Raw genomic sequence first — 14,449 nt, forward strand, 5'->3', positions numbered from 1 at the left:
CTGCCATTTGGGAAGGGCTGCGGCAGTGAGGACCCTGCCTGGTCCAGCCTGCTCTGGGAAGCCTGGAACTTTCACACTTTCCATCTCAAGGCTTCTCTGCAAATTTCTTCCCAGCACAAGCTCTACTTCCAAGACGATAGACTAGCATTCTTTTTTCACCTGTAGTGGGTTTTTAAATTCTCTGAACTGATTGCTGCTAATGTCTGAAAATCAGGATGCTTCACATAAAAATTCAGAGTTCTGGTCTCTGATAATAATCAGACAATCTGGCAATGCAGGGCCTGCACTGTGAGCACAGCTGAGCAGCAGAGTCCCCTCTAATGGAGCATGCACTCTTTAGTTTACCACAGCCCACACCCAGCCCTGCAACCCTTCTTCTACTTACCTGTCTGCTGTGTAGGCATTTAGTTAAAATTCATTGTTCTGAACTTCCCTCTTCCAGGCACCCAGCCCCTCTGCAACCTTATTCACAGCTGCCTCAGGCTGAATCATAGCCTCTCCGTGAAAAGAAGCCTTAAGGATCATCCCATGCAGCTACCCTTCCACACCTGAATCCTCTCTATCACTTCTGACAAGGTACCATCTAATCTTTGCTTGACTACCTCAGCGGTAGGGAGCTCACTACTCCCTAGGCAGCCTGATTCTAAACTCTCCCCCACATCCCTTCCTCACTTACACCCCCCAATTTTGGGCTCTGCTGCTCCTCAGTGGCCACACTGCCTTACAACTCCTTCTTGCTTGAGCCTCCAGAACTTTCCCCCCAGCCCTACCAACCTCTCTCTGCAGCCCCTCACTTCCCTGCCAGGCAGGCTGTGGACCACTCCAGCTGTTTAGGTGCTTCTCTGACAAGCTGCCACATGTGATAGATCTGATCATCATTGGGGCCCCAAACTAGCTGGGCTGCTAAATGAGGGAAAATGGGTCCCGGAACAAGCATCCGGGTCTGGTCTTCAATTCCTCAGCTGCAGCTAGGTGGGGGGAGAAGAGGAAGTAGCAGGGAGCAACAGGCCCACCCCTGGGCACTGCTGTGGGAAAGACCCAGGCCTGAGTGTCCCACCATCTCGCCAACCATGGTTCCTGCCATCCACCAGGTCTGCTCTATTCCCAAATGTGCTGACCCCCTAGCAAAGACCAGCTTTTCTGCAGGGAGGCCCCTGGCCTAGCAGTAAGCAGAGCTGGACTGAGCCAGGAGACCCACCCAGCTGGAACTCTTTCCCAGAGGGTTGCTCCTGGGCTGCTTCCAGCTCACCCTGCAAGGGGCCACACTCGTAGGCCTATCTGCCCACATGGCAGTGTCCAAGGGGCTGCTAGGGCCTGCGTCCTCTCCTAGACCCTGGACATGCACTCTGGAGGGAGGAACTTGTGCCAAGATCCCGATAGGGCTACACAGGCCCTCCCAGGACAACCCCTACCCTGCTTCCCTTTCCCGAGGTCAAGATTCTGCCAAGGCAGGCAGAACAGAAGCCTCCATCCCTCCCTACTCCAGCTCCAGGCCTGCCACAGGCCTGAGGGGATCAGGAGGTTTCCCACAGGGTAGGCCCAAATCCCAGAGATGCCAGGGGCACCAGCAGAACCAGCAACCCCTCTATACCAGCCCTGTGGCACTTGGGTCTCCTCTGCACTGGCCTTTCAGCCATTGGGAGAGCCATTAGTTTTCATTTCTTCCCAAATAACTTAAACTTCAGTTGTTGAGTTTTAGAACTTCAAATAAAATACTGCCTTTCCGCCCAAAGTGAGGGGTGTGGCTCGGTGGGAGGGGCAGCAGCTTGGGTGGCTGAGCTGGGACACACTCTTCCCTTTACCCCTCACCCTGCCCCATCACCAGCCCCTTCCTCCCCCCAAGGGGGCACGTCTGATTCTGGCAGTGGATCACGGCCCCCAGAAGTGGCAGGCCTGGGGAGCTGTCCCGCCTCACACCCGGATCTGGTATCCATTGAGGTCTGGCATGGCTTTGGGGTCTGCAGGTTTCTTCTCACCCGAAGGCCTGGAAGGAGGAGAGAGCAGAGGAGAGAGAAGGGTGAGTGGCCAGGGAGTGGCTCTTGCTATCCCTGGGGACCCTGCCCCATTCTCTAAGGTGCCCCACATGCAAAGGCAGAGTATTCAGTAGAGTAGAACAGTAGGGAAGTTTCTGAAAACCCCAACCAGCCGGTCTTCCCCTGAGCGTGTCTCTTACAGACTTGCTCTTGATTGTGGGTCTGCTAACTTGGTCAAAGGTAATAGGTTAACCTGTGAGTCTCTTCCAGAGGAATCTCTTGCCTACACAAGCCACCTGGGTCTGAGTGAATGATGCTGGATATCTTCGAGCCCTTACTCCCATCAGAGAGGCGGCTTCCTGAACGACAGGATATTAAGACAGAGCCAAACTGACAGGTAGGTGACAAATCAGAGGAGGAGGAGGCGGCCTGGTGTTTTAATGGGGAGTTTCTGCCATTTAGATAGAGCAAAAACCACAGACTCACGGGGGCAAAAGTTAGGTTCACAGCAGCTGCCTTCTGATGGGCATGTTCCAACCAAGGACATTCTAGAGAACCTGCTGTCTCCAGGGCTCCCCTCTCTGCCCCCCACAGTCACAGGGCCCGTCCTGCCACTGTACTCAGACCTGTGCATAGGCCCCCTTGCTGGCCACCAGGACCCCGCACGGGCAACCCAGGCCAGTCCTGTCAGCACACAAACCCACCCCCCAAGTCACCTCCAGGGCGGGTTGTGGGGGTGGGGGCAGAAGAGAGGAGAAGGGTGGGTGTGAGAACAGGGTGAAGAATAAGCAGGATCTGGAAAATGAGGGCAAAGGAAAAAACCTTCTGGTCCCCCATGCGTGACCCTATCCCTCACCGCCTTTCGCTGCGGCTGTTCCTGCGGTGGGGGCTCGACTGGCCCCTCTGTGGGGAGGAAACGTCCTTCTTCCGGTCCTTGGTGGGGGAAGGCGGGCCGGTCCCTTTGCCAATCTTGTTGGTAAGAAAGAAATGAAGACTCACTCCCGGGCTGCCCCAGAGCCCACCGTGCCCTGAAGGCACCACAGGCAGTGAGGCTGCCCAGGGCAGGGTCCAGGAAGCCTCAAGCAAAGTTATGCCCTGTTTCTAAACCTGCCTTCCGGGCACTAAAACTGCCAGGGTAGGGATTCCTCAGCAGAAGTGCCCAGTTTTCTGCAGCCCCTGAAATACTGTGGACATGGGAGAAGCCAGAGTTTTTGTGATACTGTAGGGTGCTCTCAAGAAAAGGGTCTTTTACTCTAACGCCAAGCGCCACCTGGGGAAGCAGCCGTGTCTGAGCTCAGGCCGGGATGCCAGCAGGTGATGGGTGATTCTGGTTACCTTGAGCCAGTCAGAAGCTCAGACAGGTAGTTCTATCTCTGATTAAGAAAATATGGGAAAAGCAATTGAATCATCTTTTATAAGGCGTGGTCAGCTTGACCTGAATTTTCAAAACATGGGCAACACTGGGGTGCTGGAGAGCAGCAAATAACACGGGGCATCCTCAGCAGTGCACAGACTGGGAATCACAGTGCTAAAGACTAGGTAACCACTAGCTCCAACTCAAGATCCAACATGTTCCCTTGAAGACAGGATGAGACTCCAACAGCAGGAGCCGGGGCAATGGGCCACCCTGTGGGCTGCCCTCGCAGAGGTGGACCAGCATGGGAGCTGGGGGAGGCAGCCCCGAGAGCAGCAAGGTCAGCTGTACTCTGCTTCTGCTCCCAGGAAGGGGCTGTCACCCCATAAGGTCTTGGCCAAGGGGCTAGTGGGGCAGGGCAGCCGAGTTCTTACATGCCCCGCTGGGTTCTCCTGGCACCTGTGACATGCCAGACTGAGCTCCTGTACCATCTCACTGCCTCTGAGCAAGTCTGGGCTCCCCGCACTGTGTGCGCCTTCAGGGCTTCCTACCTGGAGAGCAGAGCCTCTACCAGGCTGTGGGGAGCAACAGCAGGCATGAAAGTGCCAAGCTCCAGGCTGCTGGAGGGGTGGATTCACAGTGCAGCCATGGCTGAACACTGGGGGGGGGGGGGGGGGGAGCTGAGCACCCTGCCTTACCCAGAGGGGAGACTCATTCTCCCCCAGGAGGTCCCCGGGAGAGGCTAAGATTCTGCCCACTGTAAGGTTCAGGGGCAAACTCAGTGACTCAGCCCCTGCTCTGGGTCTAATGGCCCTGGCCCTCCCCTAAGATTCATGGCCCTTTACTGTAAGGGGGGGCATTGGGAAGTCAAGAGTCAGGATACACAGAAGTGAAGGCCCCTGTTGCCACCCCACTCCACCCTTGCCTCAGACAGGCTGATTTCCCACTGGTGCGTCTTTACCGACAAGACCCCTCCACTGCCAGTGCTGCACCCCAGCCCTGCTCCAAGGCCTGCCCACAACCCAAACCCAGAGACCTTCCTTCTTCTGGGGCCTTGGTCTGCCCACCTGAGGTCGCTGTCTCAGTAACAGTGACCACAAGCAAAGCCCAGGCCCCACAAGGACCTCCCTTGATCCCCGCGCCTCCTCTGCTGGGCTGGGGTGCCGAGGAGGGAGGGGTGGGTCATTCTTGAAACATGACCCTCTAGGAAGAGGCAGTTCTTTCATGTCCACACGTGGCCCACCGCGGGCCGTGTGTGGACCCCTGCGGCCAGGGCCCGTGCCCAGACTGACCTTGAGCCGCATGTCCCGGGCATGTCGCTCCAGCTCCTTGCGGAAGTCCTCGCGGCCCAGCCTGTCCACGTCCAGCACGGAGTGCTTCCACTCGATCTGCTCCACGCTGTGCGGGTCGTGGGACACGCACTGGCCCAGCTTCACCTTCTTCAGCACGTGCCAGCAGCGGCTGTAGGCGGCCTCGTAGTCCAGCACCAGCTCGCTGAGCGTGCGGAAGGCGGGCGGCTTGTACATCAGGTCCTCGCGCCGGCTCATGCCCAAGGCCCCGTAGCGGCCCCCAAAGTTCACCCCCAGCACAATGTGGCGGAAGTAGTTCCCTGAGAAGTGGGTCTTGAAGCTGATGGGGAAGCGTTCCAGGGTGGGCATGCTGTTGGTGAGGTAACTGGCCATGCCACTCCAGCTAAGGAAACGCCAGGAGAAGGCTCGGGGCCAGCCAGAGGAGGACAGGGCGACCCCTCCAATGGGGCAGAGAGTCGCCCACCTGGGAGATACAGCCCTCAGCGGCCACAGACACCTGCTTTACCTCCCACTCTGACTGGGCCAGTCCATGTGGCCTGGCTACCCTGGTGGCTCCGCAGTACCCTGGGCCTCAGCTCTGCCTTTTGGGTGGAGGTGACTGAGAGAAACGGTTTACTTTTTTTTTTTAAAGGCAGTTCTGAGTTCTGTCTCATCCCATCCCTCATCTCCCCACAAATCAGCATGTCCTGGAAATGCTGACATTCGGGCATTCAACCTGCTTCTCCCAGACTCTGGTTCTGGAAGTGGCACAACAGCCTTTGTGAGACAATGTGTCCTGATTTAGGGTTCAGAGAACAGGGTCACAGTGTCCTCGAGACTCAAAGAGCTGCGCAGTAAGCCCAGGAAGCTAGCAACTGAGTTGGGGGGTAGGACTGAGCCCCCCAAGTGCCTTCACTTTGGGGCCAAATTCATGAATCTAGGAGAGGAAGCTGGGAGGGCCCTGGAGCTTATTCAATCCTCCCCTTCCAGAGGAGGAAGCTGGGCCCAGAGGGCCTCCTCTGCTGCACCCGAGGCCAGGAAGGATACATCCCCAGGATCACGGCTTCCAGGCATTTGATGGGCAGAGCCTCTTTGGTCATTTCCTTGGCCAGGTCCATCAGCCTGGGGGAGGGGAGGCAGAGCAGTGAGGAAAGAGACTCCAGCAGGGGCGTGGGGGAGGGTAGACTAGAAAGGCTAGGACAGAGGCTCCCCACCCCCTTCCAAGCTGCTTCAGTGCAGGACCAGGGCCTGTGGGGGGTGGGGGATGGGTGGTGGGTGGGGGGAGATGGGGGGTGGTGGGTGGGACACCCCAGTGAGAGTTTAAGGAGGTGGGAGAAGAAGCAGGTACTTAAGGAAGGAGGCCCCTTCCTCTTCCCTTCTTCCACTTCCTCCCCCCAGGCTCTACTCCAAAGACCTCTGGGGGAGGGGGCAGGAACCAGAGACACGGGCAGGTCTTTGACAACCACTGGGCTGGCGCCTCCCGCCATGCTGGTGCCACCAGAGGAAGCGTGCCAAGGATGCTGGGACCTCGACATTGATCTCTCATCCCTTCCAGAGCACAGTGGACACCCCTGACCCAACTGTGGCTTCTCCAAAGAGCTTTTAATTGATTGCAAATGCTCCCCCACAGCTGGCCAGCCGCCCAGGGCCTCAGACATGGGATCTCAGGCAGTTAGTCACTGCCCATAGACTCCTTGGCCTGTTCCTGAACTTGGAATTCAGGCCACTTTAAGACAGTCTGTCCTTGAAGCCAGGCTCCTCCCTCCTCACTTAACACTGACTCTGCTTGAGCTTATAGCCTGGCCAATGGCCTCGCCCAGGAGGGCACCAGACTCTTCCATCCCAGTGGAAGCTAGATCCCAGCACACAGCAGCCACAGGACAAGAGCAAAGCTTTGGGGTTAGAGACCTTGGATTCCTCCAGGGGGAGGAGCTTTTTAGCCAATAAACCATTACAACATTTTTCAGAGGAGCGTAAACACAGATTACATGCGGGGCAGGATGTACAATTCAGTGATGTGTAAAATACGGGGTTTTAAGACTATAGGTGGTTTTATGCTGAGCCTCTAGACCCAGCCATGGCATTTAGGGTTCACTCTCCCCTACTCTCAGGGCATCTTTCAGGTTCACCAAACCCTTGGGTGGTGGAATGGGAAGAGATTCAGCGACCTCTCTAGTGGCATCCCCGGTGCTCAGACACTGGTCTTGTGCTACATGACCAGAAGCGAGTGCAGTAAGCAAATGGAGTGATGCACAGGTTCCTTGCAGTGGGGGTACACAGGCAGTTGCAGGGAACAGAGAAAAGGGGGCAGACTCTCACCTGCTGGGCCCAACTATCATTAAAAAAGAAAAAAGACTGGAGGCACATACACAGACCATCTACCTGGCACCACCCAACACCAGCACCAAGGCAAGCTGGGGGGCTGCCTGTCACCCTCCTAGCTCAGCATAGGGACAGGGGTTCTTTTCCATCAGGGGACCTGGTTGTTGATCGAACTCACAGTGTCCTCTGACATCCTTAGTGCCCTTGCTGGTGGGCTTCCCTGGGGAGACCCTGTCTGCCTTATAAGCTTCCACGCAAAGACTCCTACGGTAGGGCGAACAGTTAGACTTAGTGCAGAGGGACAGGGCGCACCCCATACTTACCCTGTCAGAGGTCTGCTCTTCTTAATTTCAAAGAACTGTGTCCCTGTGTGATTGTACCTGTGAGCGGCAGTTAAGGTCTTCCTGGTTTGGTTTGCAAAAGGTGTGTCCCTGTGCCCCCATCCCCCCGACCCCGGGGGTCCAGCACTCCTGGGGTGCAGGCTGGGGGAAGACCCCACAATGCATTTCCCACAAGGCACCCTGGAAGCTGCTCCAGACCCAAGAGAGCTGTCCAGCAGGGGAGGAGGCACAGCACCTGAGCTTCTCCTGCACACCTGGCCCCTCAGTTTCTACCTGTGCTGCCTTGTCCGCCCCTCCTAGGAAGGGAGCCTTGGCCAGCCAGAGCTGGGGAAGAGGCTGATCTGGGGACAGTTCTCTGTAACCTTCACTTTCCAACCAGCTGAGCAACGTGAAATGGGGTGGGAGTCCAGCGTGCTGAACAGCTGGGTGCTGCCCGTGACCAGCCGCCCCTTTCCACTGGCAAAGGAGGGCCTGGACATGGTTTTCAGCCTGGCTCTTCTCCTGCTCGGGGCCCAGGCCTGAGCCTTCCATCTCTGCCTCATGGGCAGCCACAGGGCTGAGGGAGAGAACCCAGGACACACAGCTTGGGGACAGGGGACTCAGGGGCCCAGAGCAGGACACTGGGCAAAGTGCAGCTCAGGGGAGTCCAGCTGTCTATACTGGGCAACTGCCTCCTGCCAGGGGAGACAGAGGCAAAGAACTGGAACATTCCAAGATGTAGAAGTTATCTCCTCCAGCATCCACCACTTTCAAACCAGCTTTGGATGCCCCCAAGGGAGCATCCCCACGCTCCCTCTGCTGGGGATGGATGGGCAATAGAGGTGGCTTAGACTCGGCCTTCCCACAGAGGGTGGCTCAGGGGCCACCCTGAGTGGGTGGCCACGGCACAGGAGTGCGTGTGGTATCCCCTGCACAAAATCCCTCCGATGCCCAAGCATCGGGCTGTGTCTGCGGGACTCGAGAGGCACGCACACGCGCGCGCCTATGGTCCCAGAGTGGTGGGGTGGCGGCTCTGCCCACCTCTCCAGCCCTGGCTGGAAACAAGGCCCACGTGGGCTTTGGACCAGAGCGTCACAGACCCGGTGGGCAGCCCTGGGCGGGAGGATACTGCAGCTCCCTGATGTAGCGCTGCACGGCTTCCAGGCGCTCGGGGACAGGCGTCGAGGGTTGGAACGTAGGCACACTCGGTATGGGGATCTGGGGATGGACAAAGAGCTCTGGTCACTCTGAGAGGCTCTCCCTGCAGCATGCAGCCCGCCTGATGCCAGGATTAGCCCCTGGAGAAGCCACACTCCTCAGAGAGCTCCCCTCTTCCCTCTTCCTCTGAGCCTCCTTCCAGAGGCTCCCACCACCGTATTCCCCTCCCTCCGGGCACTTGATGTTCCTAATTGGCACTGAAGTTGATGTTGCAATTGGTGCTTTAATAATATTAACACAGGTTGATGCACTGACTGTTTTGAATATTAAATGTTTGTTAACTTAAGTCTTAACAAGAATGTCAATACTGGGGCTAAGTTCATTCGGGCTTGTGGTTTGCCCTGGTTCAAGTACTGGATCAAAACTGGGGAGGCCTTCCCATGAGGAGGGGGTCATGCACCCCAGTATCATGGCACCCTGACAAACCTTCCACTCTCACCTGAGCTGTCGAGGAATAAGTTGGTGGCAGCAGGCCAGGGGGGCTTTTTAGGGGACAGGTCTTGCTGTGGCTCTACTCGCCTCGGCCTAGTCAGTCTGGAGGGGTTCAGGAAGGCACACGAGTCCCCTCCCTTTCCCACCAGCGCCACACTTGAAAGCAGCACACATGACCCTGACAGGCAGCCCAGAAAGGGGCCAGAAAGGGGAGGGAGTCAGGCAAGGAAATGAAGATGGCTGCGGCTGCCCCCAGCAACCAGGCAGCCCACACTAGGGAGCCCAAGTCCTGGTAATTTGGCTATAATTAGTGAGGCTGAGGAGGCCAAGAGGGGCACCCAGTAGGATCTCTGGGGTCACAGACAGACATCTTTGGTAGAAGAAACTCAATTCCAGGGACAAGCCTGCCCACCTGGGCTCTCCCTTGGCCGCCAGCACAGGGGCTGTGAGGCAGCCTCAGGCTCCTCGCACAGACCCATCCCCTGCCCCACCGCAGTCTAGAAGCCCGCAGGGTCAGGGTGCGAGTGGAGGGAGGGGTGACGCAGGAGAACCCGGGCAGGAGGCACTCCCTGGGTGGAAAGCTACAGACCAGCCTTTAAACACAGCGGCTGCGTGGCCGGGGCTCTGACAGAGGGACATGATCCCAGAGCTCACGGGCTCCTGTCTGAGGTGCCCCTGATGGTGGGCAGCGGTGGGCACAGGACAGCCTCTTGACAGACACCCACTGGTTCCTACGTGCCGGAAAGCAGGAGGGAAGCCTGGTGTGTGTACCAGAGCACTGAATGACCCCCCTAACCTCACCCCACCATCTCCTCCTCTGCCTCCCCTGGCTCCCCCCAGCTTTCCCCTCCTTCCTGTCTGGACAGTCCCAAGCAGCTGACACATCTGTTTAGAGGAAGTTATTTCCCCTTTCACATCCCCTCTCTGAAAAAAATCCCAGTGCCACCATTTACAGTTACCGGGGAGACAGAAGTCCCAGTCTGGGGGCTCTCCCTCCCCCTGCCTGACCACCCTGATTCAGATGGGCTCCAGAACTCTCCAAGGGCATTGTCTTGCCTGCCCCTGTCAAGGAGAGTGCGGGTGGGATAGGAAAGAGGAATCACTTCAAAATTATAATCAGATGGAGCTGGCCTCCTCAGGCGGAAAATCCCAGAGAGGCAGGCTGCTCACCCCCATTTCTCAAGTGAGGACACCCAGTGGTTCGAGGAGCATTGGGTGGCGACTGCAAGGACACCCTCCCTTGAGACATCCCCAACAAGGAGACAGCTGCTGTCTGAGAGTCGGTCTAAACTCAGGGCAGGGCGGTGGCGACAAGGACATAGGCACCACCACCCAGAGGACCCAAGAACGGCTGCTCTGGGAGAAGGAAATGGTTCCCCAAAAGCCATAAAAGACCTGGGGTTCACAGCAGGGCCCCCACCAGAGCAGCTTAGTGGAAGCAGTTCTGTGATTCATGTTCCCCCACGTGGACCCTGGCAGACAGCAGGATCCCTTTCTCTTGACTACTCACAAGCACACTTAACTGCTCAAAACAAACAAGATTCTGTGCATGGAATGATGAGCCCTACTTTAGGATGGGGAGCCTGGGTTGGCTCCAACCCCCACCTCCAAACCAGGAGGCAGGAAATGCTTCCTCACTGTTGAGGGGTGGGGTTGAATCGAGTACACTGGGGGGTAAACATTATGAGCTGCCCAGATCTCTGCAGGGACAACTCCTCCTCTCTACCAAGGCCAAGGGCGCTCCTTGCTCCAGGAAGCCCCCCGAAGTCCTGAGTCCTATGAGGATGTGCTCAGTGGGGAGTCGTGGAGGCGGCACAGCTTGTGGGTGAGAAGCAGGACAGCTAGCATACATAGCCAGGCCATCGCTGTGACATCCCAGGCCTGCTATTCACCGTGAGGCATCAAGCCCCTGGACTTCGTTGTGCCTCCCATGCCTCATCTGTAAAGTGGGCACCAACCTCAGACTGTAAAAGAGGCTCAAGGCCCACAGCAAAGGCTCAGTTCTTGCTGCTGTCACGGTCACTCCAGTGTGCACCAAAGACAGCTCACGCTGGCAATACTGTCTTTTTGGAAATGTCCAAATTCAAACTCTGCAGGAACTCAGTGTACTGAGCCACAGACAGACCTTGGGCAGCAGGGGTGGGGTGAGTGGGCACCGGGTTTTTAAAAGTGGCGGCAGCTTGAAACATCCTGGATCTGGGATCCTTTTAGAAACTGCTGCCCTGTACCATACTGGCATCAACTTTTTAAATGATGTTTCCCCCAAGTGCCTATGGGGTAGGCTGCTGCACCCCCACTCCTTGCTTCTATTACTTCATTAATTCCACAATTACTTCATTAATTCCTCCCAACACCCCTCTGAAGTGGGTATTGGTATTATCTCCATTTTACAGCTGAGGAAACTGAGGCACAAGGCGATTGCATTATTTTCTTCACAAAGTAGTGAAGGGAGAGTCAGGCTTTGCACGTGCTGGATTCCATTCACCACAGAGCTCTTTATCACACTGTGCTGGAGAGCCCCCAGGCTCAACCACCTGCAGGGCTGGGCAGGGAACATCAGTGGGGCAGGCGGGCTGGGGGTGCAGACTGTGCAGGCTGGTGGAGGAGGAGCTACTGCTGGGCTTCAGTGCCAGCTGCCACGAGGGATCAGATTCTCTGTTCCAGCAGCTTCTCATTTTCTGAAAAGATGCCAAAAATCTGGATCTTTATGTGAAATCTCCCAGTTTTAAATTTTGGCTCAAGTGGTCTTTGAAAATATGGTGCCACCCCAACAAAACCTCTCTCCCTGCAGAGCATCTCGGTGTACAGCTGCAAGGGCGCAGCTGCTCAGGGAGGGGTCAGCTCAGTGGCCCCTCTGCTCTGCTGCTGGCTCTCTGGGGCCCAGCCCAGCCTCCCAGATTAGGCTAGTCGTCTCATACTCATGGGCTCCTTTCTAACCCATGTCAAGGTGAAAGAGGAACCCCACAGAGACTTGGGTGGTTTGTCTATTTGCGACACTTTTCCTGTGGTGGCAGGAGATGTTGAATTTTCCAATCCTCTCACAAAGTTCCTCCACACTGCCATCCTCCTGCCATACCCCCAACAAGAGTTTCACTCCTTCACCAGAGTCTTTCCTATCTGTGAAGAATGAAGATGACAAGATGACATTATAGACTAGTCCCTAATGAGCTCACTGGCTTTTTTTTTTTTTTTTTTTTCCTAGTTTCCAAGAGTGGCGACAGTTTTGCAGGGAGCCATTCACACTCTCCTGTAGCCGGATTTGGACAGAAGCAAGATGGCAGAAGAGCCATCTGCTAAATGCCAACTCGCTCATGGGAAGGAGCTGTGTTCTGGCTTCCCTGGTCCAAATGCTCTGAGTGAAACCAAACCTCTCCGTGCTGACGACGACCTTAAAAAAAGGTAATGAACGTGCAATCGCCAGTACTGGTCTGAGGCTTTACTGTTTGTCAAATGCTTTAACACACAGCCCCTTCATCTTCACCACAATCACGCCTATTTTACAGGTGAGATAACTGGGGCTCAAACAGATGGAAGAGGCCTGCTTAAGGTCATCCAGATAGACAGGCAGTCCAAACCGAAGTCCACACCCTTTGATGCAATATTTTCTCTTCTAGGAATATATTCCAAAGAATTAATCAGAACCAGGCCCGCAATTTTGTGTTTTAGAGTGTTTACCTCAGTGTTAGTTGTAAGAATAAAATATTGAACCGAAGTCCAACATAGGGGGTGAACTAAATAAATTCTAAATTAGCAGCGAGGGCAATTACGTAGCCAGTCCGAATCAAATCCACATTTTATTTGCCCTGGAAATACTAAGCAGCTGCTCAGCTTTCAACCTCAGAATCTCCTTGTCCCAGAAGACACTTTCTGATGGCTCCACCAGTAACTTGGTAAAAAACACAAAACCAGTCATTTGTCTCCAAATCTAATCCCCAACAACTGCTGCTCTCCCTGGCCCCTTCCTCTGAGCTCTGTCCACAGGGCTTTTCTTGGGGGATTTCAGTCTCTGCGTTTGGGAGAGTGATTCCTTGGCGTTAGCCAAAATGCTTAAGAAAAAACCAACAGACACGTCTCTCCGTGTAGCACGCACAGCACAGAGAGTCTCAAGCACCCTGTCGCTCCGCAAACATAACAAGTGCCTGTTTTGTGCCAGGCACACAGGAGGCCTTTGGAAAGACAAAGCTGAATGAGACCCAGTCTCAGCCTTCCCAGTGACACAAGTGGCCCCGGAGGGTCCCAGTCCTGCACAGAAAAGTGATTTCACCTCACCCCCTCTCCATGGACCCTCTTCTTCTGCCCCGAATCCATGTCCAGCAGGGGACCTGAATCATGAAGACCGGGCAGCAGGTCCCAGCTCCGTGACTAACTGGCGTGGGACCTGGACTCCTACTTGAGTTTTCTATTTTCTCATCTTTAAAATGGGCCCCTACACCGCACTGACCTGACAAGGCTACCGGAGAACTCCGTGGGATAACTAAGGCATGGCAACGTGTTCTCAATATCTGAGGTCCGGTACCCGTAGTTATGCAGCATCTCTCTGCCCACACTTCCCTGGCTTAGCATATAAGAGGTCAAGACACATTGCTGCCCTTGGTACTCAATCTGCTGCCCTGCCTCCAACGCATGGACATGTCAAGAGAGCTGGCGGAGGGCTTCCTGCAGACAGCATGTGGGCCTCTCAGAACAAGCCCAAAGGCAGCTAAGAAAAAGTTCTTTTGGACAGGCACAAAGTGTCTGTATGAGAGGAAACCTTCGTTCCAGTGGCCCCTACTCCACCAGACAAAGTGTGGCTTTACTCTCCCAAGGCATTAAAATCCTAAACAAGCCGCTACCCCTTCCTCCCCCAACCCCACCCCAACCCCCTCACCTTGGGCAGGTCCGTGGCCCCGCGGATGCGCTGGGCCACCTTCTCTCCTTGGGGATGGATCTTGGCCACGTGCTTCCACATCCTTTCCCAGGTGGCCTCATCCACAGGCAGCCCACCCCGATTGACAAAGAAGGGGACGCCTCCATCTCGCAGGTCCTCTTCGCCTTCCTCCTCTGGCTCATCATCTCTCTGTGCCGATGCCCCTTCACTGGTCTCCAGGCGCCTGACCCCCGAGGGGGCGGCAGCTGCAATAGGGGCAGCACTGCTGCCGCCACCCCCGGCCACTTTCTTCCCTCCTGGCATCCCCAAATCCTTGGTGGGGGTAGGAGGATGTGTTAGGAGGCAGGGGGAAAAAATAGGTAGCTCACAGAAGGCCTCCTCCACACCAGCTGCAGAGGTAACACATGGCCAGACCGAGTGCCAGGCGCCTTTAAGAAACCAGGGCGTGGCTCCTGCACAATAAAATACTACACGATGGGGGGGGGGGGGAAATCAGTGCATCACCGAGAAGTGGGGGACAGGAGGGGCGGGTGGTCCAGGGTCAGCCTTAGAGGCCTAGTTCAGTTTGAAAAAGAACACACCCCAACTTGGCAGCCTTCACAAAGCACCCCGGCTTGACGCGAGAACAATGCTGGGCAGCAGTCTGGGCTGGCAGAGGAGCCAAGTCGAGGGAA

The 14,449-nt window shown here is 56.0% G+C and overlaps 1 protein-coding gene across 1 annotated transcript; it reads right to left on the reverse strand.

Annotated features, from left to right (window-relative positions):
• Positions 1 to 1,858: 1,858 nt before the first annotated feature.
• Positions 1,859 to 14,093, reverse strand: VASH1 (vasohibin 1). The gene is made up of 7 exons (XM_084240064.1): positions 13,776 to 14,093; positions 8,388 to 8,476; positions 7,262 to 7,318; positions 5,664 to 5,738; positions 4,620 to 5,001; positions 2,830 to 2,942; positions 1,859 to 1,984 (listed from the first exon to the last, which is right to left on the reverse strand). Exons 1-7 carry the CDS (start codon positions 14,076 to 14,078, stop codon positions 1,912 to 1,914), a joined length of 1,092 nt encoding a protein of 363 aa, XP_084096190.1. The 5' UTR covers positions 14,079 to 14,093; the 3' UTR covers positions 1,859 to 1,911.
• Between the last annotated feature and the right edge of the window lie 356 nt (positions 14,094 to 14,449).

Source organism: Talpa europaea (assembly GCF_964194135.1).
Source record: "Talpa europaea genome assembly, chromosome: 8".
Lineage (NCBI taxonomy): Eukaryota > Metazoa > Chordata > Mammalia > Eulipotyphla > Talpidae > Talpa > Talpa europaea.